This window comes from Oryctolagus cuniculus, chromosome 1 (assembly GCF_964237555.1).
Source record: "Oryctolagus cuniculus chromosome 1, mOryCun1.1, whole genome shotgun sequence".
NCBI lineage: Eukaryota > Metazoa > Chordata > Mammalia > Lagomorpha > Leporidae > Oryctolagus > Oryctolagus cuniculus.
The window spans coordinates 169,618,127-169,642,962 of record NC_091432.1 but is presented as its reverse complement, the minus strand read 5'-3'; the positions used below and the strand labels follow the sequence as shown (position 1 = coordinate 169,642,962).

Sequence of the window (24,836 nt, the reverse complement as noted above, 5' to 3'; positions counted from 1 at the left end):
GCCGGCACCTCAGCCCAGGACATTAACCTGCTGTGCCACAGTGCCGGCCCCGGGGGTTACTTCTGAACACCTGTGACTCCATCTACAGGAACTAGGCTCACTCTGTAGGACCTAGCCTCACATCAATGATGGGAGCCAGACTTTACCTAACAGAAATCTTCTACCCGTGAATAATTATGCAGAAGTAGCCAACAAGTAATTGGGTTTGTACCTTCATAATTATCAAAGATGTACAGAGTTATAAGCTTTCCAAGAAATTGTTAATTTTTACCTAATAGTTAAAGATATGATTTAGACTAAAGTATACTTCCAAAACAGGAGTTATGGTAAATATTTTTCAACAACTTAGATTTTTTTAATCCCACAAGATTTGGCAACAGTGTGGGAGTAGGTTTCAGAAAAACCACTGTCTTGGGTATTTCTAGAAATTCAATTATGAGACTGTGGTTTATGCAGGGCAAAGACTTCACTTACATTCAGTAGCCAAATAAAATAGCCATGTGCAGCACTGGAGCCATAAACAGCATCCTTTACTCAATCTGTAAATACCCTAATTTATAATCAATAAAATAGATTCAAAGAGCTATGAAAATGCTTATTTTTTTGTCATTGGAATTGCATAGTCCCATTTTGTAAGAGAAATACAAAATCTAATTCCAGAAGATCATTTTTTAAAACAAATAAGTAAAATAAAGGGCACAGTGAATAAATGGATTCCCAAGTAGAAAATCATTCTATGCTGGGTTTTTCTTTCTTAAAATCATTTTGGGAAAAACAAAGGGTTTTGTTTGTTACACACAGACAAAATACAAATTTCTTTATTATTCTGTAAAGCATAATAAATGCTTTTCTGTAGATAATAAATGTGTATTATTGCCTATTTTATGCATTTCACCATAGAGAATTCAGAACTATAAAGTGTTTGGTTTCCTTAATTTTCATTACAAAATCTACTTTTTCCCAACATGGCAATACTCATTCAAGAGTTTAATGGATAGCTGTTTATTTTTCACACTGTATTATTATCAAATGAAATTATTCAAATTTTCCCACACATAAAGGAAAATAATGAAATAAGTAAGAATTTACAGCAGAATGTGAAATACCTGCAAGAGCAGACACACAGAATTGTTCGAAGGCCTTGAAATAACTTTTTTTATTAGACTAATTTTAGGAAATAGGTTCAGGGCAAAATTGAAAAGAAGGTGCAAAAACTTCCCATGTTCTTCTTGCCTCAATCCATACATAGCTACCTTCAATATCATAACATCCCATGAGATCCACCCCCCGCCCCCAAGCGGGGTACCTTGTTACAACTCAATAAGCTGAATTGATATACCACTGTCACCCAGATTCCAGAATCCACATCAGGGTTCACTCCTGACCTTATATTTTCTACGGTTATAGACAAAAAATAATGGCGTGCATATATAATTATAGTATCCTCAACAACATTTTCACTGCATAATAATGTATAATGAAAATGTATAAAGACATGAAAATTGTCATCAAAAATTGTAACAAATTCCCTTTTCACTTATTTAATAGGCTTATACTTATTTTTTTCTTTAGAATATTATATTACAAATACTTCAGAAGATCATATAGGAAATTCACTCAATACTACCAAGTACTAAGTTTAAGGATAAAAATTATTTAGGTATCCAGCCTATTCTAGACATTTAAATATTCTCTTCCTAATCAGAGTTGTAGCCCTAAGGTAGTATTCAAATATCTGCAGAATATATGAATGCAAAAATTTTCAGTGTAGTACAAAAAGATAGAGGAAAAAACAGAAAGAAAGAAATACAAATTTTGTAGTTTATAGTGAAAACGTCAACATTACATTTTCAAGAAACAACAGCTTGTTGTGGAAATTCATGAACAAATTAGACATAAATTATAGAAATTCATGGAAAAGGATACACATGATGAATCAAAGAGAGACACTGATTTTTCTACCTAAAAGTGGGACTTTGTAATTTCTGGGATGTGCTTGAAAACGACACTATAATGAATGTGAAAAAATTGATCCAAAAAGGGGCCGGTGCTGTGGCATCTCATATGGGTGCCAGGTTCTAGTCCTGGTTGCTCCTCTTCCAGTCCAGCTCTCTGCTGTGGCCTGGAAAGGCAGTGGAGGATGGCCCAGGTGCATAGGCCTCTGCATACACATGGGAGATCAGGAGGAAGCACCTGGCTCCTAGCTTCGGATCGGTGCAGTGCGCTGGCCATAACAGCCATTTGGGGGTAAACCAATGAAAGGAAGACTTTTCTTTCTCTCTCTCTCACTGTCTAACTCTATCTGTCAAAAAAAAAAAAAAATTGACCAAAAGGAAGAACAGACAACAAACAGGAGGCCCAAACAAACACAGCTAAAAATGATTTAACAAAACTGAGTAATAAACCATAAATTCAAACATGGCTGTGAGATAGCTGAGTCAGTTTATATGAGAGATACTGACATAGCATACAGCAGGAGGTCAACAAAATAATATCTATTATAACTATGTAATATAACACATGAATCAGAAGGAAGACAAATGGCTATGAGAAGTGGTTAAACACGGAACTCTTTGTTTCTTGTCTTTTCATTTGAATTTGGGCATATGGCCATAATGCTAGAAACCAAATTAGGGTGTAAACATGAAATTATAACTAAATATTTCCTCAAGCACATGCACTTGAAACTATAGTACAGCTTCTAGTTTCTTACTTAATTGACAGATTAAATAATAAAACAATGGCAACATGCATCAGAATGAAGTCTGAACTTAACCTTTTGAAATAATGAGGAAACTGAAGATCAAAATAAGGATCTGGCCCACATCACGATGATATCAACCTTGCTACTGTATGCTCTATTACATCAGAAATGATCCAACAAGATACCAGGTATTAGGGTGATACAGAGACAAATGAGGTAGTATCCTGACATGTAGTTACTTAATAACTACCAGAAGAAATGAGTCCACGTGACATCTACCCTTTAGAATTGATAAGAAAAATTGGCTGTTTTGTGAGTATTGATTCTAGCCTTGAATACACCCTGTATGACCTCATGCAGGTTGAAGTTGACAGAACTCTCTACATTCTAACAAATGTATGCATGTATGTTTTATGCATTGCCAGGAATTATAAGAAAGAAGTCCTAAGATTCCTTTCCTTTAAATATTACTAATTCTTAACTTAATAATATAGTGTTGATATAATATATTTTTAAAAAATCTTTATAAAACTACCACATTAAGTCTCACATATATCTTATAAAATTGAACACAAGGTATTCGAAAGCACTTATGGTAAGGGAATAAAACAATCACATTTCTTGCATAGTTACACATCACAAGCTCAATATGTTGTTAGGCACTGGTGATAAGTAACTTTTAACTTTGCAAGGCATGTTTAAAAAAAAATCATAAGAAATAATTAGGAATGAGAGTTAGTGAAGTAAAAGCCAGCACTAGAATATTATTTGACCTGAGCTACACTATTAGACTTGTTTCTCTAGTAGCTCCATTCAAAAAGAAGGTGTAGGGTCATCTGGAATCTGAAACTGACAGTACAAGATGGATGTCTGAATAAATAAGAATTATTTATAAATAATAAATAATATAATAATATAATAAATAATATAAATAATAAATAAATAAGAATTATTTAAAATTATTTTAAAATTCCATTATTCAAGAAAAAGAATTAAGCAAAACCATACTTAAGACTTTAGTAAAAATTAATATCACAACAATCACTACTATATAAAATCAGAATGTTAAAGTCAGAATATCAATACTATAAGTTACTTCTCTGCAGTTCTTAAACCAGAATTACATTATTTCCCAGGAAAATAGGCACGCAGCTTCACTGACAAACAGATAAACTGAAAAACTCAAAACTGAAAAACTGAAAGGATAACTGGCAGGTACAGTCACTATGGATCATTTCCAGTTAGAAATAAGAAACCATGTAGGCCTGAGAATCATTGGACAGCTATATTCAAGTTTCCAGTTCTGTTACAAATTTCAAGACTGTTTTTTGAGGGGTCACAGGTTAAGATTAATAGATGTTTTAAATAAATTAATTCTAAGTGAGTGTATCAGAGTGCTGTGTTTTTAAAACATGCTACATGAAAACAGCATAATCACAATCAATCAAAACGAGCTTGAAAATTAGCGTAGGTGGCATAGGCCTGGACCTGACTCTGCCATGCAATGGACAAGGGTACCTTGGAAAACAGGACTGCTCAGTGTGTGAGCACAGGAGCCAGGCAGTAACTGTGGATGGAACAGAGAACTCTTAATGCCTAAGTGAACTAGACTAAATGACCAGTCATTTCTAAAGTAATGCTTCAGAATGAATGAGAGAACACCATTGGTCAAACTCAATCTACAGAATGTGACTTTGGCTCGTATAATGGAATAGGATCTGAATGGTAAGATTTTTTTCTTGGTTTGTTCAAAGATGTTCTATAAATGTTTGTGCTAACATAACGACCTCACCAAAGAAAGCATACTAAGATGCTTATTAGGTCTACATATTTCCTCTTGACTGGGAGAGATTACCTCTGACATCAATTACCTAAGTGAGACCAGAAATAAAACTACTGGAAAAGACGCCCCTCTTGGACTCTTATAATAAACCATATGTTTATTTTCACACTGAGTCTAAGTATACATAATGATGAAAGACATTTTCATCATGTAAGGCATATTCCTTACATTCTCCTTCTAATTTTAACATTAGTTGAGAGGAAATTTCAGTCTTTGTCATTACATATCACTCTGTAAGCAAGCAAATGCTACTCCTATAAATTGTAATAATCAAGCTAAGCACTTGCTCTGAGAACATCAGTAGGAGACACAGTTCTGATTCCTATTGAAAGATATGTTTATAAGAAAAATTAAGAAATAACAAATTCATGGCAAAATATGTGACACAGAAGAATAATGGAATGAAAAGTTTCAACAGGATTTGTAAGTAAATCAATTCAGATCAAAAGCAATCTGTCGAAATCTTCACATAATATAGAGTTGGTCTTCTGTGTACAAAGTTAATTAAAAATGAATCTTAATGTGGAATGGGACTGGCAAGGGGAAAGCTAGGAGGGGGAGGAATGGGAGTGTGGGTGGTAGGGCGGGTATGATAGGAAGAATAACTATATCCCTAAAGCTGTACTTACGAAATTTGCATTCCTTAAAAAAATAAATTAAAAAATAAAAAAGTAATCAGTGTCCCCCAAAGATGTGATTCTTTGTTGATAAAGTTCTTGAATCAAGTTCACAGTAATTGCAAACACAGAGCAGACACGCTAAAATTTACTAAAACAGAAAGTTAAATAAGCAGGGGAAAGATTTTGACTATTGGAAAAGTGGAAAATGAGTGAGTTTTCAAAAGAGAACCTGAAGACAACAATTTGACTATTATTTAAAAGGTCTATTTTGAAAACTGCAAAATTAGACAGAACAGGAAAAGAAAGCAAAGTTTTGAGACTTTTAAAATGTAAATTTAACTAGCAATTCTCAAATTAGCTAAGTAGAATACTGATGTCTAGAAATTCACCTAACATTTCTACAAAGGATGTAAAACATAGCATGTAAAATTATTAGGAGATGGAAGCCTAGAAAGAGAAGGAAATATGGAATTGCATACAAAAGCATATGTATAATCATATCGATCTGCTAGAGTTAAATGTGTTTACAGTGACAGAGGGGAGAGGAAAAGTGATACCGAAAGAAGCCACTTACTGCAGTCCATGCATTTTTTTTGCACCGGACACACAGCCAGCCATCACAGATCTCATGAGAAGGGATACCATAACAGCCTGAAAAAAAAAAAAAAAATAGATCAACGCATTACATCTACTATTTCTTAAAATATTATACATGTTAGCACCAAAACTTATAATAGGAGAACAACAGCCTATAACATACTGGTTTGATTCCCAATACTTAGAACACAATGTGAACAAGACTGTTCCAAAGACACTTTCGGTTTTCATGCTTCATAAGTAATACAAAATCGGTCCCAAAAAACATAAGCATGTTTAGCTTATTTCTAACTGATGCTCACAACAGTTGTCATAGAAAATACTGAAAATAATTATAAACCGAATGGACAAAAATAAATTGCTACCCACACATGTATGGTGTTCACAAGTATGGTGTATGCAGCAGAGTTTGAAGACATTTTAACACAATAAAGAAATATTAGTTAATGTAATCATAAATTATGTTAAAAAAAAAACTATAATTAGGCTTGACTTCAGAGAAAAGACACAGGCTAAACAAGCCATTGTTGGTGATGAAGAGAATGTCTTTAATTCAGTTTGCCTATTCAGTATATGTCTGGCCCAAAATAGCTATCTAATGAGATGGCTGACAGTGTAATCTATGTAGAATTATGTGGCATCATGAAATACATGTTACGCCAACCATCAAAAATCAGAGGGTCTGGAAAGATTAAAATAATTTTTTTATTTAACACATAATAATTATATATACTTATGGAGTACAGTTGTGATCATTTGATAGATATAGACAGTGTATAATGTGAAAACATTAAATAAGTAAATTTTAATATTAACATTTGAGATAGGGAATAAAAATAATTTATATGTAATTAACAAAAAAACCCTTTCATAGTTAAATAAATCAATAAATATTGAATTCAAGGAAAGGAAATATTATGACTAAATTATACAGTTGGTATATTCACGAACCAAGATTAAAAACCAATTTTTTCATATTCTGGCACTGTTCCTCTTGCATACACATAATAAATGAAGACAAATGTGTGTAAATGTGTGTTTGTGTTTTAAATTGCTATCAATCTAAAAGAAGACTGCTATTATACTTCCCTTGGAGATGCAGCTATGACTACTAAAGGAAAGACTATTATTACCCTAGGATAAACACAGAAAAAGATAGCTATAATGAACACATTGAAAGAGGTAGGCCACACATGACACATGCTTATGTAAGTAGATATGTGAATTAGTAACATCTAGTATATTAAGATGCATTTAAAAATAGTAGTTTATAGCAAAACCCTGGAAATATTGTATAGAATTCAAATGGCAAGCCAATAGAAAATATGTATTTACAATGTATTCAATTGTATAAAAACAGCAAGTTGAGACAAGAATAGGGCCAAGCCATCTCAGTCTGGGGGAAAAACAACTATAATAATTAACTGGATTTGTCTATAGTTATAATGAATAGACATAAAATTCAGTAAAAGCAGTATTCTCTTAATCACCAAAGGAATATTCATTTCAAATTGTCACAAAGAGGATGAGGAATGCCCAGGTTCAATATCCACTTCCAGCTCCTGATTCCACAAGAAGTAAGAAGACAAGAGTATGCAAAGCCAGCAATTGATGAATGTCAGATTCATTTACTTGCATGAACCCGTACGCAGCACTTTGCACAGGATATCAGAAGACTTGTTCCATCTTCTTCAAGGAAGGCATTGGGTGGAGAATATTCTATATTTTCCTCACTATAAATAAAGCACATCTCAGGAATGAGGGGTTTAGTCTTTCCTCCTGAGGTAATCACATCGTCTAATTTTGTCTCCCATTTAGAATCATTTTCTTCATTGCTGCTATCCGGCTGAAAAACAAAATATTTCCACAGGAGTGAGAAACATAGATAGGAGTTCATGATCTACCCTGACCATCCAATATCAACACCCGTTCTAGTCACTGACTTCCAAATTTGTACTCCCTGTTTTATTTCCTGACCCAAGTATTAGCTTTATTTCCAATGCTCCTCCTCAGATTCACATTTAGAAGCTAATTTGTAAGAACAAGAAAATATTCTATATGTCTGCTCAAATACGAAAATGAACTTATAAAACTGTATTCTTCCAGAAGTAGTTCATGGAAAGCATCAATCGTTCTGATGAATATTCTTGTTTGTTTGCTTGCACTTACTGAAGAATCTTACCCAGTTACACTTCAAGGAGTATTTTTAAAGAACTGGTTTTCATCTTTGCAATAGCACTGAAGGAGACATCAAAGGCTTTTGTCTCACCTCAAAGATTTAAACAACATGAGAAGGAAATCTGACAAATTTTACCAATTGATGTGCCAAAAAACAAAAACAAAACCACTGGTCATCTCTCACTAATATATATGAATCTTATACTAATAAATTTCTCAATCTTAACATCTCAGTTGGAATTTTGGGCTCACTGGAAAACAAAGGCAGATTTTGTCAAAAAAGACTCAGGGGTAGGCATTCTGCATAGCAGTTAGGATGCTACTTGGAATATTCACAATCCATAGAAGCATGCCTGGGTTTGGTTCTGTTTCTAATTCTCTTCCTGATAATGCAAATACTGGGTGACAGCAGAGTCTGACATGGATTGAGTTCCTGGCTCCTGGCTTTGACCTGACACAACAATAACCATTGCAGGCATTTGGGGAGTGAACCAATAGAGAATGGAAGATTCCTCTCTCTCTGCCTTTCCACTAAACTAATAAGCTTAGAAATCAATCATAGGCTGGCGCCATGGCTCACTTGGCTAATCCTATGCCCAAGTGCCTAGGCCCTGCACCTGCATGGGAGATCAGGAGGAAGCACCTGGCTTCTGGCTTCGGATCGGCACAGCGCACCGGCCGTAGCAGCCATTTGGGGGATGAATCAATAGAAAAAAGAAAGACCTTTCTCTCTCTCTCTCTAACTCTGCCTGTCAAAAAAAAAAAAAAAAAAAAAAAAAAAAAAAAGGCAAAGAAGAAATCAATCATAAATAAGAATCAGTAAAAATTTAAAACAGAAATGTAATGAATACAAAAACAAAAAATAATGGTTATTGCTCACCAGTGGCACATTCAAAACATGAAGTGAATATTTACAAAGTTAAGAAAATGCAAGCTGGCACACATTTTCTTGCTTTGAAATGTCTGAACTAAATAGACTTGACTTGACATGGAAGAGAGGTGATCTCAAATATTTCTTATTCTATTAGTGAAAATATAACATAAAAGAAAATGTTCATACAATATACTTTATATCATAGGATCACACATTATACGATTCCTAAAAATCATTTCATCTGTATTGGTGCTAAAGCGTATGACTTTATCGTCAGTGCTGACTACGTGAAATGATGTGGAAAACACTGAGCACAACTGGCTGATGAGCATGACCTCAACAATTCGTACTGAGTGTTGGCTGTGTCATTTCAATGTACACATGGGAAACTGAAGAGAGATGTTAAAAATTTGTGCTTGCAGCTGATGTTAATATAATCTGATAATCTCATTTTCAAGCATAAAACAGACTACATCTAAGATTTCTCTGTTTCTACTATTTATAATATTTAAGTTCTGTGTTTCTTGGTAAAAGAAGCAGAGTGGACAGAATGATCCATTCCTTGAAATAAGGCAAAATATTCAAAAGAGATAAAGTAGCATCTGAAACATGGCTCTCAAACAACACAGAGAACTACTAATCTAGAAAGACTCTTATCTACAGAAATACCACAATATACACTTCTGAGTGCATACTCCACATATAATGACTCACAGTTAACATAATGGTGATACAACAGAGAAAGGAAACTTGACAACAGCAGCCCCCAGGTACCTTGTAGTAAGGCATGAGCAGAGTGCAGATAGCACAGTGTGGTTCCATTTTTGCTACGGTTGCATTATACTCTTGTTCAGCCACAAAGTTAGGGGATTTCGTCTGCCAGAGGTGGACAAGAGGCTTCGCCCATGACTCTGTTTCTTCCACTTCCTCTTCAATATATGGCATCTCAGGTAATTCTTAGGGGAGAGAGTATGAAAAGACAGTAAGCATGAGATCCAGGGAAAAACCATAACCTTCATGACACAGGATGAAAACATTCAAAAGTATGTGCAATATCAATGCCACACACCAAACTGATCTTGTTTCAAATACATTCTGAGAGAAACAGCATGCTGCGAGTTCTTATTCTTTCTTACTTTCCTACTCCTCATATTCTTTAAAGACCAGAGCAGACCTTCTGATCAAATGATCCAAATCCCTTTGTCACCTTCCCAATCACTGCCAGAAATCATTGAACTACTCCCTCCTTTCAACATTCAATACTTCAATGTTTCTACTACTAACATAACACTTCCATGGTAAAGCATTTTTATGCATATGAGGTCATCTTCTGGTTAGGAGTGAAACTCACTTAGCAGTATTACTTTCAAACCAAACATTATAGATGGCTTAACAGGTTTAGTAATTGTGCTTTACTAAGTTCAGGTTTAGTTCAAGGATTCATGAAAATCAACACTTAACACAGCATCTATGAGAGGTCAGGCAATATACTGGCATTCACAGATAGAAAACACAATCTTTATGTCAGATTTTCTTATTTGGTCTTGAGACTGTTATACAGTCAAATCTCTTAACAAGGAAGAGGCACATATCAACTAAAAAAAAAAAAAAACCACTTTACAAATCTTACAGAGCATGAGAGAAATGCATGTTAAGAGAAATTCCTCATGCCTATAGCAGAAGATAGTACATCATGGAAAGTGGCAGCAACCACAGTCATATCTTAAGCCTAATACCTGGAGTTGTGACACATGCTAGAATTCCTCAGCAGGTGCTGTCACAGTCTTATGAATAAATACTGTGCAGCAATGTCCTTAGATCCAAAGTACTGCTTGAAGTACTGTTCAACCAGTGTTCTAGCACTTGTCAAACTAAGCTACTAGTCTAGGAAACAGCAGATTTACAAAGGAAAATGGGAAGGGATGTTTGACACTAAAAACAACTCAAAATTTATTCCAATTGAAACAAAAATCAGTGTCTGCGTTCATGATGCAGCATTACTATTTTTATCTTCAACATCACTTTTTCCCTAAACAGAAAGGGATAGTGTTTCAAAACAAAATGAAATGCAAGACCTTTGCCTGTATGTGAAATGAAGTAATTTGACTATAAATATAAACTAGTTACAACAGTTATCCCACATGTCAGAACACAAGATTTTCTATGAAAATTAAAAATTCAAAAAGGAAAGAATGTTAAATGCCATGAAGACCTCAAATCACAGAGATAACATCTACAACGCACACTAATTATGGGATCTAAAAACAAATAAATGAAAAAAATCAAGAGAATGAAAAGGTGTTGCTACTTAATGATGCAAAACAAAATTACTGTAGCACATACTTGATCAGAGACAACTGAAAAACACAAATAACTGAAAGCTTTCTCCTTGGAAAATGCTACAAATTCATATGAGGAATTAAAAATATTTTCAAAGATGGATAAAATGCCTTTGAATTCTGAAAAAAATGAAGTGATAATGAAAAAGAAGTAAGTGGGCTAATTCCTGACAACAGAGCGAGTGAAAGCCAAGCACTGCACTCTTATAGCACGGTTTGCCCTTCAATGACATCATGACAAAAACAGCCTATCTTAGATGTGGCTGATCCGAAGCCAGGACCCGGGTGCTTCCTCCCGGTCTCCCATGCAGGTACTGGGACCCAAGCACTTGGCCCATCCTCCACTGCACTCCCGGGCCACAGCAGAGAGCTGGCCTGGAAGAGGGGCAACCGGGACAGAATCCGGCACCCCGACCGGACTAGAAACCAGTGTGCCGGTGCCGCAGGCGGAGGATTAGCCTAGTGAGCTGTGGCGCCGGCCAAGATATTCTCAATATAATAATAATGTTGGGGCCGGTGCCATGGCTCACTTGGTTAATCCTCCGCCTGCAGTGCCGACATCCCATACAGGCACCGGGTTCTAGTCCCGGTTGCTCCTCTTCCAGTCCAGCTCTCTGCTGTGGACCAGGAGGGCAGGGGAGGATGGCCCAAGTGCTTGGGTGCCTGCACCCGCGTGGGAGACCAGGAAAAAGCAACTGGCTCCTGGCTTTTATATATATATATATATGTTATATATATATGTATAGATATATACACATATATATATGTGTGTGTGTGTGTGTGTGTGTGTGTGTGTGTGTGTATATATATATATATATATATATTTAGGTTGTTTTGTGGGTCCTTTGTTCACCTGTCCTTTTATGCTATTCTTCATTGTGATTTGATGAGTTTCTGTTGTTAGATGCAGTGACCACATACTTTTATGTATCTACTGCAGTTTCTTTTTACTTGTAGCTACTATGAAGCTTTCAAAAAATACAGATAAAACAGTCTATTTTAAGCTGTTCACAGATGCACAACAAAACGCTGTTTTACAATTCATCCAATATGATTTTTAAGATACAAGTTACATTGTTTTGTGTTACATCTTTAAACAAATTATTAGTCCCTTTAATAATAATCTCATAATCTTCATAATAAATGTATGCGATATGCAAAACACCATTACTGAACTGCTTTATTCTGAATTTGAATATGAATGCACTTTTTCAAATGAATCTTACACCATGTTTTCATGTGAATAACTAGTACAGTTCTTTTAGCCTGAAGAATTCTCTTTCTTCAGGAAAAGTCCCCGTGTGTCCTTCATTGCTACTGGGCAAGCTGACTTCCATGCTCTGTGAATGAGCTTGCTGCTAAAGTCCTTAACAAGAGTGAATTGGTACCTGGTTCAACATGTGAACTGCTGACATATACGTAAACAGGATTGGGTTTAGAGCCTGAACTACCAACTATGACAAACCTGGACCTTGGATCTTCTGGGTCACATAAGCATCTTGAATCCACAGGAGCTGGCCTTGTGCTAAAGTCCACATGGGGGGACATACTGATTAGATCAGCAAGGATGATCCAGGAATCTCAGTGCATGGGGAAATGACCTGACATTAGGGTATACTGAGGTGCCCCTAGATCCTGAGACCTCTGGGATGGGCATAGAGCATGGGTCCATAGTTCTGCCTGGTGCCTACAGCAATGGAGGCTGACCTACACGGTGGGGATGAGGGGAACAGTTTGAAGACTGTATCCTAAAAGGCATCTTTATCTCTTGAGTAAACCTAGAAATGTTGGGTCTGTTGGTGATAACTTGGAATCTGACACTTGTAGTTCAGCCTGGGCTAATACATAGATGGAAAGGGTTAACTCTACCGTTTGAGGTAAGTCAGCTTGAGCATGTCCCGAATTGCACATCTCTTCCCTCTCTTACTCCCACTCTTATATTTAACAGCGATTACTTCTCAGTTAAGTTTCCACACTTGAGAATAACTGTGTATTGATTACAGTATTCAACCAAAAGTATTAAGTAGAACAAATAAACAAAAAAAATACTAAGAGGGATAACGTATTAAGTTGTTCATCAACAGTCAACAGTCGCTGTTAAATATAAGAGTGGGAGTAAGAGAGGGAAGAGATGTGCAATTCAGGACATGCTCAAGCTGACTTACCTCAAACGGTAGAGTTAGAAACATACCAGGGGATTCCAATTCAATCCCATCAAGGTGGCATGTATCAATGCCATCTCACTAGTCCCAGTGATCAATTTCTGTTCACAATTGATCATAATGATAGGACTAAGAGCCAAAGGGATCACATAAACAAGACTAGAGTCTGCAAATACTAGCTGATAGAATAAAAAAGGGAGAGAACGATCCAATATGGGAAGCGAGACACACAGCAGACCCATAGAATGGCAGATGTCCTAAACAGCACTCTGGCCTCAGAATCAGCCCTTAAGGCACATGGATCTGGCTGAAAAGCCCATGAGAGTATTACAGGCATGGAAAGCCAAAACACTCTGGCAAAAAAAAAAACAAAACAAACAAACAAACAAAAACCTACATGAAAGATCTCCGCAAGTGAGATCCCAGTGAAAAGAACAGGTCATCAAAGAAGGAGGTACCTTTCTCTGAAGGGAGGAGAGAACTTCCACTTTGACTATGACCTTGTCTAAATATGATCAGAGTTGGTGAACTCAAAAGGCTTCCATAGCCTTGGCAACTCATGACAAGAGCCTAGGGTGATTACTGAGGCCATAAACAAGAGTGTCAATTTGTTAAGTCAACAACAGGAGTCACTGTGCATTTACTCCTCATGTAGGATCTCTGTCCTTAATGTGCTGTACATTGTGATTTAATGCTATAACTAGTACTCAAACAGTATTTTTCACTTTGTGTTTCTATGTGGGTGCAAACTGTTGAAATCTTTACTTAATATATGCTAAACTGATCTTCTGTATATAAAGAGAATTGAAAATGAATCTTGATGTGAATGGAAGGGGAGAGGGATGAGCCGGCGCCGTGGCTCAATAGGCTAATCCTCCACCTTGCGGCGCCGGCACACCGGGTTCTAGTCCCGGTTGGGGCGCCGGATTCTGTCCCGGTTGCCCCTCTTCCAGGCCAGCTCTCTGCTATGGCCAGGGAGTGCAGTGGAGGATGGCCCAGGTGCTTGGGCCCTGCACCCCATGGGAGACCAGGAAAAAGCACCTGGCTCCTGGCTCCTGCCAGGATCAGCGCGGTGCGCCGGCTGCAGCGGCGGCCATTGGAGGGTGAACCAACGGCAAAAGGAAGACCTTTCTCTCTGTCTCTCTCTCTCACTGTCCACTCTGACTGTCAAAAAAAAAAAAAAAAAAAAAAAAAAAAAAAAAAAAAAGGAAGGGGAGAGGGAGTGGGAAAGGGGAGGGTTGCAGATGGGAGGGAAGTTATGGGGGGGGGGACCCACTGTAATCCATAAGCTGTACTTTGAAAATTTATATTCATTAAATAAAAGTTAAAAAAATAAAATAAATATGAAATTAAACTCTCAAAAAAAAAAGGGTTAGTCTGACATTGGGTAGGGACTGAAGACATGGTCTACAGGTACAACCCATGAATCTGAAGCTGTCATGGGCTGCTTGGCACTAAGTTCTTTTGGGAAAAATCTAGCACTGGGATCTGAAGCAAATGTCAGTGTTTATTTCAATTTATTTCCCACAAGGAAGGAACCTCACCTTTCAGTCCTACTGCGAAGTGGCAGAAGGGCAGTGCATGTAACTGAAACGGTCCTTCCTACTCTCTTCAATGCATTTTGTATTTTTTTATTTCTATACTCCACCCACATGCTGCAAACCCTCACCTAATATCCTTATATCTTATGAAGGTATAAAGGTAATATTAAGCACTGATAGCTATTTAAATTGATGTTTCTGCCAGCAACATCATATACCACCATTTTGCTATGCTATTAATATTTATGCTTTGGAGAAATCACTTTTTATGAAAATAAGTTTTTATGAATGCATTATTGCTACTTTTATAATGAAAACCTTCCCTGACAATTGAGTAAATGTCAGTAAGACAAATCCACAAAAAGAAAAGAAACTTCTTTGGGTCCTCAAAATACTCTAAAGTCTTAACAGTTCCACACACACAAAAAAATTGAGGATCACTTAAGCATAACTGCATATTTTCATCCAATATTAATGATATCATTCAGTCACTGCCTAAAAAAAAAGGTGTAAACTGTGCTCTTACAGCCAAGCAAGAGTTTCATAAACTACTTTCTTTACTCAACCTGTGATCCTTAAGTAAAAAGAAAACTAAAAAATTAATACTGCAAAAGTCCCTTTTATACTTAGTTCTTTGATGAAAATTTGTAATGCTTGCCAGATTTCAGAGAAAGCAAAATTCTGTCCTAACAGCACTTCATGGTAAAAACAGATTCCTAGATCATCACAAAACACTGTGAAAGTCCTTTAACAGGTAAGAGAGTCAAGAAAAGCTCAAGCCTAAATATAAAGTTGTTTGATACACCTGAATTTACAGGGGCTGGTGCTGTGGAGCAACGGGTGAAAGACCCAGACTGCAGCGCCAGCATCCCATATGGGCACTGGATCTAGACATGCTACTCCACTTTTGATCCAGCTCCCTGCTAATGTGCCTGGGAAAGCAGTGAAGGATGGCTGAAGTCCTTGAGCCCCTGCACCCATGTGGAAGACCTAGAATAAGCTCCTGACGCCTGGGTTTGGATTGAGCTCTCCTCTGACTGGTGCAGCCATTCAGGGAGGCAGATGGAAGACCTCTCCTCTCTGTGTCTACCTCTAATTCTGAATTTACAGAAGCAGGTTATAACATTGCCTCAGGCCCCACATTGTCAGAAACTTCTTCATGAATATGGAAATAAGCAATGGCTAAGTGGCTATTCTAGGAGACATGGAAAGTACCAGAACAAACATTATTGTGAGAAGGAAACAGAGAAAACAGTCACCATCGTGGATAAATATAGGGAAGTAACCTCTTGAAAATACTGCCATCTTACAAACAGAACGTTCGATAGCTGCGCTGAAATGTTTCAGTCACCATACCACTAGTAAACAATAACTTTTTTTATGAAATAGCCTAACTGCAATCCAAAACACCAAATCCCTGTGCATATATAGATCATATACAAAAGAGACAGGCCGGCGCCGCGGCTTACTAGGCTAATCCTCCGCCTTGCGGCGCCGGCACACCGGGTTCTAGTCCCGGTCGGGGCACCGGATTCTGTCCCGGTTGCCCCTCTTCCAGGCCAGCTCTCTGCCGTGGCCAGGGAGTGCAGTGGAGGATGGCCCAAGTGCTTGGGCCCTGCACCCCATGGGAGACCAGGAGAAGTACCTGGCTCCTGCCATCGGATCAGCGCGGTGCGCTGGCCGCAGCGCACTGGCCACGAGGGTCACTGGAGGGTGAACCAACGGCAAAAGGAAGACCTTTCTCTCTCTCTCTCTCTCACTGTCCACTCTGCCTGTCAAAAAAAAAAAAAAAAAAAAGTTTTACACTGACTATGAAATACATATTACAATATTTTCACAATTTTCAACAAACCCTACTGTCAGCACAAATATGTTGACTACAATGACTATCAACTGATTAAAAGAATATGAGAGCAAAGCAGCACAGTGACAGCTACTGTCATGTCTACAAGGTCTCCTATATATTTAGTAGGACACATATTTATTTAGTATACAGTCACATTAGAAACCTCATTAACCATAGCACTTAACCAAGAAGTTAGGTGCACAACAGGCACAAAAGAAGTGAGATTAACAAAATAGAATAAGTAGCAGAATTAACATTGGAAACAAGTATAGTAAAAATTCTAAATGTCAAATATTGGTATACAAATGCACAGATGTGTACAGGGTTAAAGCTTTAAGAATAATGAACCAGCAGAAGGGGAAGAGGTGACAAAAAGCACGATCAGACACAGATGTCAGTATAGGCAGTCAACTGCCTAATGTCACAGCTCAGAACAAGTTCTAAAGTTTGTGCCAGAACAACTAAAGTGCTGCTGATGAAACATACAGAAGCAGCGGGCCTGGCTGTGGTCTAGTAGGTTAAGCCTCCACATTCAGGGTGGGCATCCCAGATGGGCACCATTTTGAAAACTGGCTGTTCTACTTCTGATTCAGCTCCCTGATAATTGCCTGCAAAAGCAGCAGAAGGTGGCCCAAGTGCGTGGTCCCCTGCAAAAAGCTCCTGGCTCCTGGCTTCGTATCAGTTGTGGCCATTTGGGGAGTGAACCATCAGATGGAAGATCTCTTTCTTTCATTCATTTTCTCTCTCTCTCTGTAGTTCTGTGTTTTAAAAATTTGTGAACAACAGGTAGCAAGACAATAAGTACAAAATACTAAAGCACAAGATACAGGTTATGTGCATCCTAAGACTGTCAAAAGATATTTACTCACTTCAAAATAGTTCCAATTTAGACAAACTGAGTTGAACCATATCATTTAACTTCGCTTTCCAAGCATTATCCCAAGAGTATAAAATATAGTACTTTGAAAAGCATTATTTGTAGCCTCAAAGTATTTCATTGAATTGCAATACCAAACTTCAGTTCTCCATTATTAGCTTTTTAACCTATTCAATTTAGGCTTTCAACTCTATCAAATGATTTCCTCATTTTACCATATTGTGTAATATGTGTGCATGTGTGCTTTGTGCATGTGTAGATATTCATGGATGTATCAATATGTGTGGGCTTAAGGATACTGTTACAAAACAACAAAAACAAAAAACCCAAACATGGGCAAATTTAAGTTCGCTAGTGATTTTTCAACTCTAACTTAGTATTGATCTTTTTTTCTTCCTCAGGCTATACTTTCTCAGCATTTAAGAGGAAAAAAATACTGTTCCCTAATCACATTTTACACTGACTGTGCTGAACATATCATATGTGTACAATTCCTTTCCTGGAGCATAGAATAAAAATAAATCACTGGACCACCATAACGCAAACAAAACAAATCCTAAGCCAGTCCCTGGAAGGAGTCACTTACTTAACCATTGCGGTATTATGACCCCAGAAGCCCTTAAGCTCCCTCACATTGGCCACATCTGTAACTGAACTGTAACTCTGAGGAAGTTCAAGGACCTAGCATGGTAGTATGGGAAATTCAAACTTTATCAGAATTCTGAAATAGCTGATACACTTGGATGTACTTATATGTAGTTCATAATTCTACAGCTAATTGAAGCAATATATTTACATACACATGCACACAAACACACATTTCCAGGACAAAAATTTACATTTTTTCTTTAATATGGTAGTAGAAAATATACTGAGGCAACTGACTGTCCTACCAGTGGCTAATTTCAAAGTTCAGGGATCACCATATTCAGGTGATCAGGGCAGTCCTGCTTTGGTCCCAAACGTGATTTGTACCACAGAGATTGGGGTGAGAAATTCACTGGCACAGAAATGGAAGAGAGACAAAAGAGAGCAAGAGTGAGGAGATGTACACATAGACACTAACGAAGCACAACGGGCAACGATGAGAGGAATTATGCAGTTAAGTAATACGGAGTGAATGGGGAGTAAAGGTGGAAGAGAATGTGCATGGTTCCAAGGAGGAAGAGGGTATCACAGATAAAGCAACACCTTGAACAAACTCACAGAAGCAAAAAACACAGTTGACTATATCCAGAGTGGAAAAGGTTCTACTGCTAAACACAGAAAATGTTCTTCCAGGAATGAAAAGCTTAGAGTCAGAAAATCCTCACTTATTTTGTAATTCTAGGATCAACCACCCACCAGAATTACCTCCACAGTGTCTTAAAGAAAAGAGGAACTCAAAGGGCATTCATTTCCCTCTTGCACAGATTCCCTTTTGCAGCCTTTTTGGTTGGAAGAGGTATGGAAAGTCACATTCGAGATTCACTAGATAAATAACCATTTTCCTTCAGAGGACACTGGTTGTTGTTTAAGGATGCCATGTCTAAGAGGCTCGAATATTGTTATTCCCATACATACAAAGATCAAAAAGAGCCAAGAAGTCAGATTAGGAAAATCCACACAGGAACAGGAAGCTCACTTGGAATTGTGTGCCCCCATTCAGCACCAATACCAGACTTCATCACATTCTTCCAATGATACTATCCATTCACTTCCAAATGAACAAAGAACAGGAACTTCCAGGCAAGACGCTGAGGAAATATTGTAGTGCCCAAGGACTCAAGAAATGCACCCCAGGCCAGAGAATATCTCCCACTGTCAGTTTGGAAACTTGCATAAATCTTTATCCACCAAAAAAATAATCTGAATTATCTATTCAATTCTCAGAAATCCCCAGAGGATGCCAAAAGTCCATAACATATTAAAATGGAAAGTGAGAGTATTGCAAAAGCTACAATAATCAATGTTTCAGCAAGATATTTAACCTCAAACCCATGGGACAACTTTGTTAAACCAATCCATTTATAAATTTTGCAAGCTACACAGTTGGAAATCAAAACTGCTCTCCAAGGAGAAACTCTGGGCCAATCTATGTTAGTCCACATCAAAACCAACTTCAGGGAAAATAAGGACATCATAGAAAGTGGCTTTCCATACATGTTAGTACAGCCATTCCTTTCAGAAAAGCAAACAAAGATAGGCTATGATGGGAAAAACTAATCAAATTCATGGGCAATTTAAGTATTAGTTACTCTATATGAAAATATCCTTTAATTATTTTGACACTAAGGGGAACATAGTTTGTAGTAAAATAGGGAAAAGAAGAACTTAACATAATGTGATATGGGAATAAACACAAATAATTAATATTCCATCTTTTCATGCAGGCAGAATTCATCTGTATATTGCTTTTATAGAAACTGCTACCATCCTCATATAATTTTTATATTATGATTTTTTTTCTAATTAAAGATGTTTTTAAAAAGGAAGACAATGAGTAAAAGGAAAATTTTAATCTAAACAAGAAGCTTGAATCTGATAATGAATGAATATGAAGGATAAAAGCTAAAAGCAATGACAATGGTGACCAAATTCTGGAAAGATGGTCATATGGCTATATGGTAGTACAGCTATATAATATATGGATATATGAATATATTTCTCCTCTAATATCTATTTTTGTTTTGCTTGCAAAGTATTTATTACCTATGATATCCTAATGACTTATATATACCAAGTGATCAAATTTCCTACCTACTAAAGCAATTTCTGTTTTAAGAACAGTTTCTTTTAACAAACATCTTTACAGAAAAAAAAAAGTCTGAAAAACAGAACTCACCTTCATCACTTGTTGCTTGCTGCTTTACAACAGTCATTGGGGATCTGGCCGGAGGCTTACTCAGCGGATGGCGCCAGCTCTTAGCAGTTTTGGTCTCTCCCTCTATTATCTGATGAAGAATAAAAATGCAGCAGAAACACCCATAATTAAAAACATGTTCAAGCAAAAACAAAAACAAATTGATTTACAATACCTTAATTAAGAAGAAACCTCCAAAAAAACTATCTTTGAAGAAAATTAACTGTGAATTCAGATGACACAGGAAATCATTGCTATTGAAATAAGAGGTCAATTAACTCTCCTTCCACCTTCTTTTAAATTAATGCAAATTAGGAATAAGTGGGATCAGAAGCAGGCCAGCTGGGATTTGAACTGATACGCAATACTTTCATCCGAGGCAGTGGCTTAACTTCCTGTGCCACAACAATGCGTTACACTTCCTCTTAAAGTATTAAGTGCAGTGCACTTTATCAAATCTGCAATAAGCTGAGCAGCTGATAATTTTTGAAAAGTTCTTTAAAAACAAGCCTAAATTTAGAATTATATGGTCATAAAAATATAAGGACCATGTCCTTTAGACACAGATATTCCCCTAGGAATATCTGGCAGGGGATTTTGCTCTTTCCCATCATAGAGAAGAGAGTTCTGCCAAATTAAGGATGATCATTTCCATCAGAAATGAATCACCATGCCTGGGCCAAAAGGGTCAAACAAGAAGACTTTAGCAGTAGGAGCTACAGCAGTTCCCAGTTCTCAAGCAGCAAACATAATACCAGTAAAGGAAGATGGATACAAATCAAGTAAAAAGTAAATATGATGGGGTTGGTGCTGTGGCACAGCGGGTAAAGTTGCCACTTGCAATGACAGGACCCCATATGGGTGCCGGTTTGAGACCTGGTGGCTCCACTTCAGATCCAGCTTTCCGCTATGGCCTGGGAAAGTAGTAGAAGATGGCCCAAGTCCTTGGACCCCTGCACCCAAGACCCGGAGGAAGCTCATGTCTCCTGGATTCGGATCATCCCAGCTCCGGCCATTTGGCCAACTGGGGAGTGAACCAGAGGATAGAAGACCTCACTCTCTGCCTCTCTTTCTCTCTCTGTGTAACTCTGACTTTCAAATAAATATATAAATCTTTTAAAAAAATGTATTCTCACCAAAGAGTGAACACAACAAAAATTAATATTGCCACATACACTGGGGACTTTGAAGCCATTGCTCTCTCCACTAGGTACCACAGGGATGTCCCCTGGTGCCAGGCCACTTCCCCGGCTCTCCACATCACTCTCTTCTCCCTCTGTTAACACGCCATTGCTCTCTGCCACCGACAAACACGATTCAGGAGACTTTGGCCATGAAGGCTTGGGTGGGGCTGATTCCTCAACCTTCACATGGCCACGAGACAATGGGATAGAATCATCAGATGCATTGGGTTTGGAAGATACAGTCATGGTGTAGGTTTTGTCATCCTCTGCTCTTACTTCCTCCATTATAGATGCATTTGAGCAGCAGTTTCCTAAAGAGTAAAACAAAAGACTGTTGACAATTCTTGCATTGAATTATTTCTAAATAAAATTGTTAAACTCTTCCCAAATGACTTTTTTTTCAACTTCTTGAGTAAACGTCCACAGCCATGAATGGGAAAGGTCACCTATGAAAGCTAAGGTGAGACCATAAAGAAAATACTGCCAAAAGATATTATTTCATTTATTCCTGAACACTAATTATTTACTTAAGGTGTACAAAGCAATATTTTGATACATGCATCAAACTAAATTACTTAGCACAGCCCTTACCTCAAATATTTACCATGTTTGTGATAAGCATTTCTATTTGCCTACAGCATGCATGTGTGGGTACAAGAGTACATACACACACACACACAAATACACACACACACTGCAGTGTCATTTCAACCTGATTCTGAACCCAGAGATGTCTTCTACTTCTCTGTGTTATGCCAGAATTCAAAACCTGGAGGTCAAGATGCCAAGCACAATATAGCAACAAAATTACTGAATTTAGTTCCTCTTTGCCAAAACATCCAGGAATTCATAAAGTATTACACAACCCAGTGTTGTATAAACCATCAAGAAGGACTACAAAAAATTATCCATTGGTATTGCACAACCATCTTCTCTGTATTTGTTGCAATCCTTCTCCTCGTCCATCATAACTCAATTCAGATAGCACCAACAACAGGAAAGCTTGCCTCCCCAGCAACTGTCTGAGTTCTTCTTGGGTAAATCAGCAATACACTACTCCATCTTTATAATGTTACTTACTTATCATTATAGGTTGTAATTAAATATTTATATAGATCTCCAGTGAACTGTGCAAGACCTAAGCATATTTTTCATTCTTTTTCAAAAAAAGCACAATGACTACAATACACAGAACTGAATAGCAGTGGTGACTAGAGTGGATACTATAAAAAAACCAGCATGGGAGCAATTTCTGCAATAGTCCAGGCCAACTGACATGGTGGCTTAACAGAAGCAAAAAAAACATGTTGAATTTGGAGTAGACCCACAATTGAAGGTTTATGGTATGAGGAATTACCAAGAAGCTTGATTATTAAAAGGATAGAAACTCCAACAAATATTAAAATAATGTATTACAGAGTTTCAGAATAATTATGCTAAAAGGGAATAAAAGTAGCAGAGACTTTTCAGGTGAGTTTTAGAACAGGAGCAGGCAGAGAGATGTACATAACATTTCACCAGCCAGGCTTTGTATGTTGTTTTTCTTTTTTTTTTAACTTTTATTTAATGAATATAAATTTCCAAAGTACGACTTATGGATTACAATGGCTTCCCCCCCATAACGTCCCTCCCACCCGCAACCTTCCCCTTTCCCATTCCCTCTCCCCTTCCATTCACATGAGGATTCATTTTCAATTCTCTTTATATACAGAAGATCAGTTTAGCATACATTAAGTAAAGATTTCAACAGTTTGCTCCCACACAGAAACATAAAGTGAAAAATAATAGATGATTTTTTAAATGATGATGAAATCAGATCAGACCTATTGTCATGTTTAATCCCAGTGAGAGTCAAGTTGGGAATTGATAATTTCTTCTTTTTTTTTTTTAACAGAAGATCAGTTTAGTATACATTAAGTAAAGATTTCAACAGTTTGCACCCCCATAAAAACACAAAGTGAAATATACTGTTTGAGTACTCGTTATAGCATTAAGCCTCAATGTACAGCACATTAAGGACAGAGATCCTACATGAGGAGTAAGTGCACAGTGACTCCTGTTGTTGACTTTACAAATTGACACTCCCGTTTATGGCATCAGTAATCTCCCTATGCAACAGTCATGAGTTTCCAAGGCTATGGAAGCCCCTTGAGTTCTCCGACTCTTATCTTGTTTAGACAAGGTCATAGTCAAAGTGGAGGTTCTCTCCTCCCTTCAGAGAAAGGTACCTCCTTCTTTGAAGATCTGTTCCTTCCACTGGGATCTCACTCACAGAGATCTTTCATTTAGGTGTTTTTTTTTTTTTTTTTTTTTTTTTTTTTTGCCAGAGTGTCTTGGCTTTCCATGCCTGAAATACTCTCATGGGCTTTTCAGCCAGATCGGAATGCCTTTAGGGCTGATTCTGAGGCCAGAGTGCTGTTTAGGACATCCGCCATTCTATGAGTCTGCTGAGTATCTCGCTTTCCATGTTGGATCACTCTTCCCTTTATTTATTCTATCGGTTAGTATTAGCAGGTACTAGACTTGTTTATGTGCTCCCTTTGACTCTATGTTTTTCTTTTTAATATCTTTTTTTTTTTTTTTTTTTTTTTTTTTTTTTTTTTTGGACAGGCAGAGTGGACAGTGAGAGAGAGACACAGAGAGAAAGGTCTTCCTTTTGCCGTTGGTTCACCCTCCAACGGCCGCCGCGGCTGGCGCACCGCGCTAATCCGAAGGCAGGAGCCAGGTGCTTCTCCTGGTCTCCCATGGGGTGCAGGGCCCAAACACTTGGGCCATCCTCCACTGCACTCCCTGGCCACAGCAGAGAGCTGGACTGGAAGAGGGGCAACCGGGACAGAATCCGGCGCCCCGACCGGGACTAGAACCCGGTGTGCCAGCGCCGCTAGGTGGAGGATTAGCCTATTGAGCCACGGCACCAGCCCTTTTTAATATCTTAATCTTTATCTTTTTCTTAACATTAAGCAGAAAGCTGAGAATCTGCAAAGAATTATCTATAATTGTTTTTCTCTACTTCATATAAATTCAAGAGAAGCTTTCTAACAATTTATTGTATATTGTAAATTTAGTTACACTAAAAATTTTTTTTCATTTTAAAATCTTTTTTATTAAACCAAATAGGCATGGTGGCTATCTGTCTCACAGCAATACTCATGCCTTTTATAACATTCCCTTGGCTTCCTTGTTGAATAACACAGTAACTCTATATAACAACTAGTTAAGCTATGTGGAC

At 37.5% G+C, this 24,836-nt stretch overlaps 1 protein-coding gene across 6 annotated transcripts in view; it reads right to left on the bottom strand.

The window, feature by feature from the left end:
• The window catches only part of KDM4C (lysine demethylase 4C), a 350,839-nt gene that overhangs the window by 146,186 nt on the left and 179,817 nt on the right, over positions 1–24,836 (bottom strand). For 5 of the 6 annotated variants that reach the window (XM_051858176.2, XM_051858178.2, XM_051858187.2 and 2 more), the window contains 5 exons: positions 21,599–21,918; positions 20,406–20,514; positions 9,591–9,772; positions 7,397–7,610; positions 5,742–5,818 (listed from right to left, as the gene is read on the bottom strand). In XM_051858176.2, coding sequence (XP_051714136.1) covers positions 5,742–5,818; positions 7,397–7,610; positions 9,591–9,772; positions 20,406–20,514; positions 21,599–21,918 — 902 coding nt within the window. Of the gene's footprint in view, positions 1–5,741; positions 5,819–7,396; positions 7,611–9,590; positions 9,773–20,405; positions 20,515–21,598; positions 21,919–24,836 lie in introns of those variants that run through there. The other variant, XR_011379937.1, reaches the window with a different exon arrangement.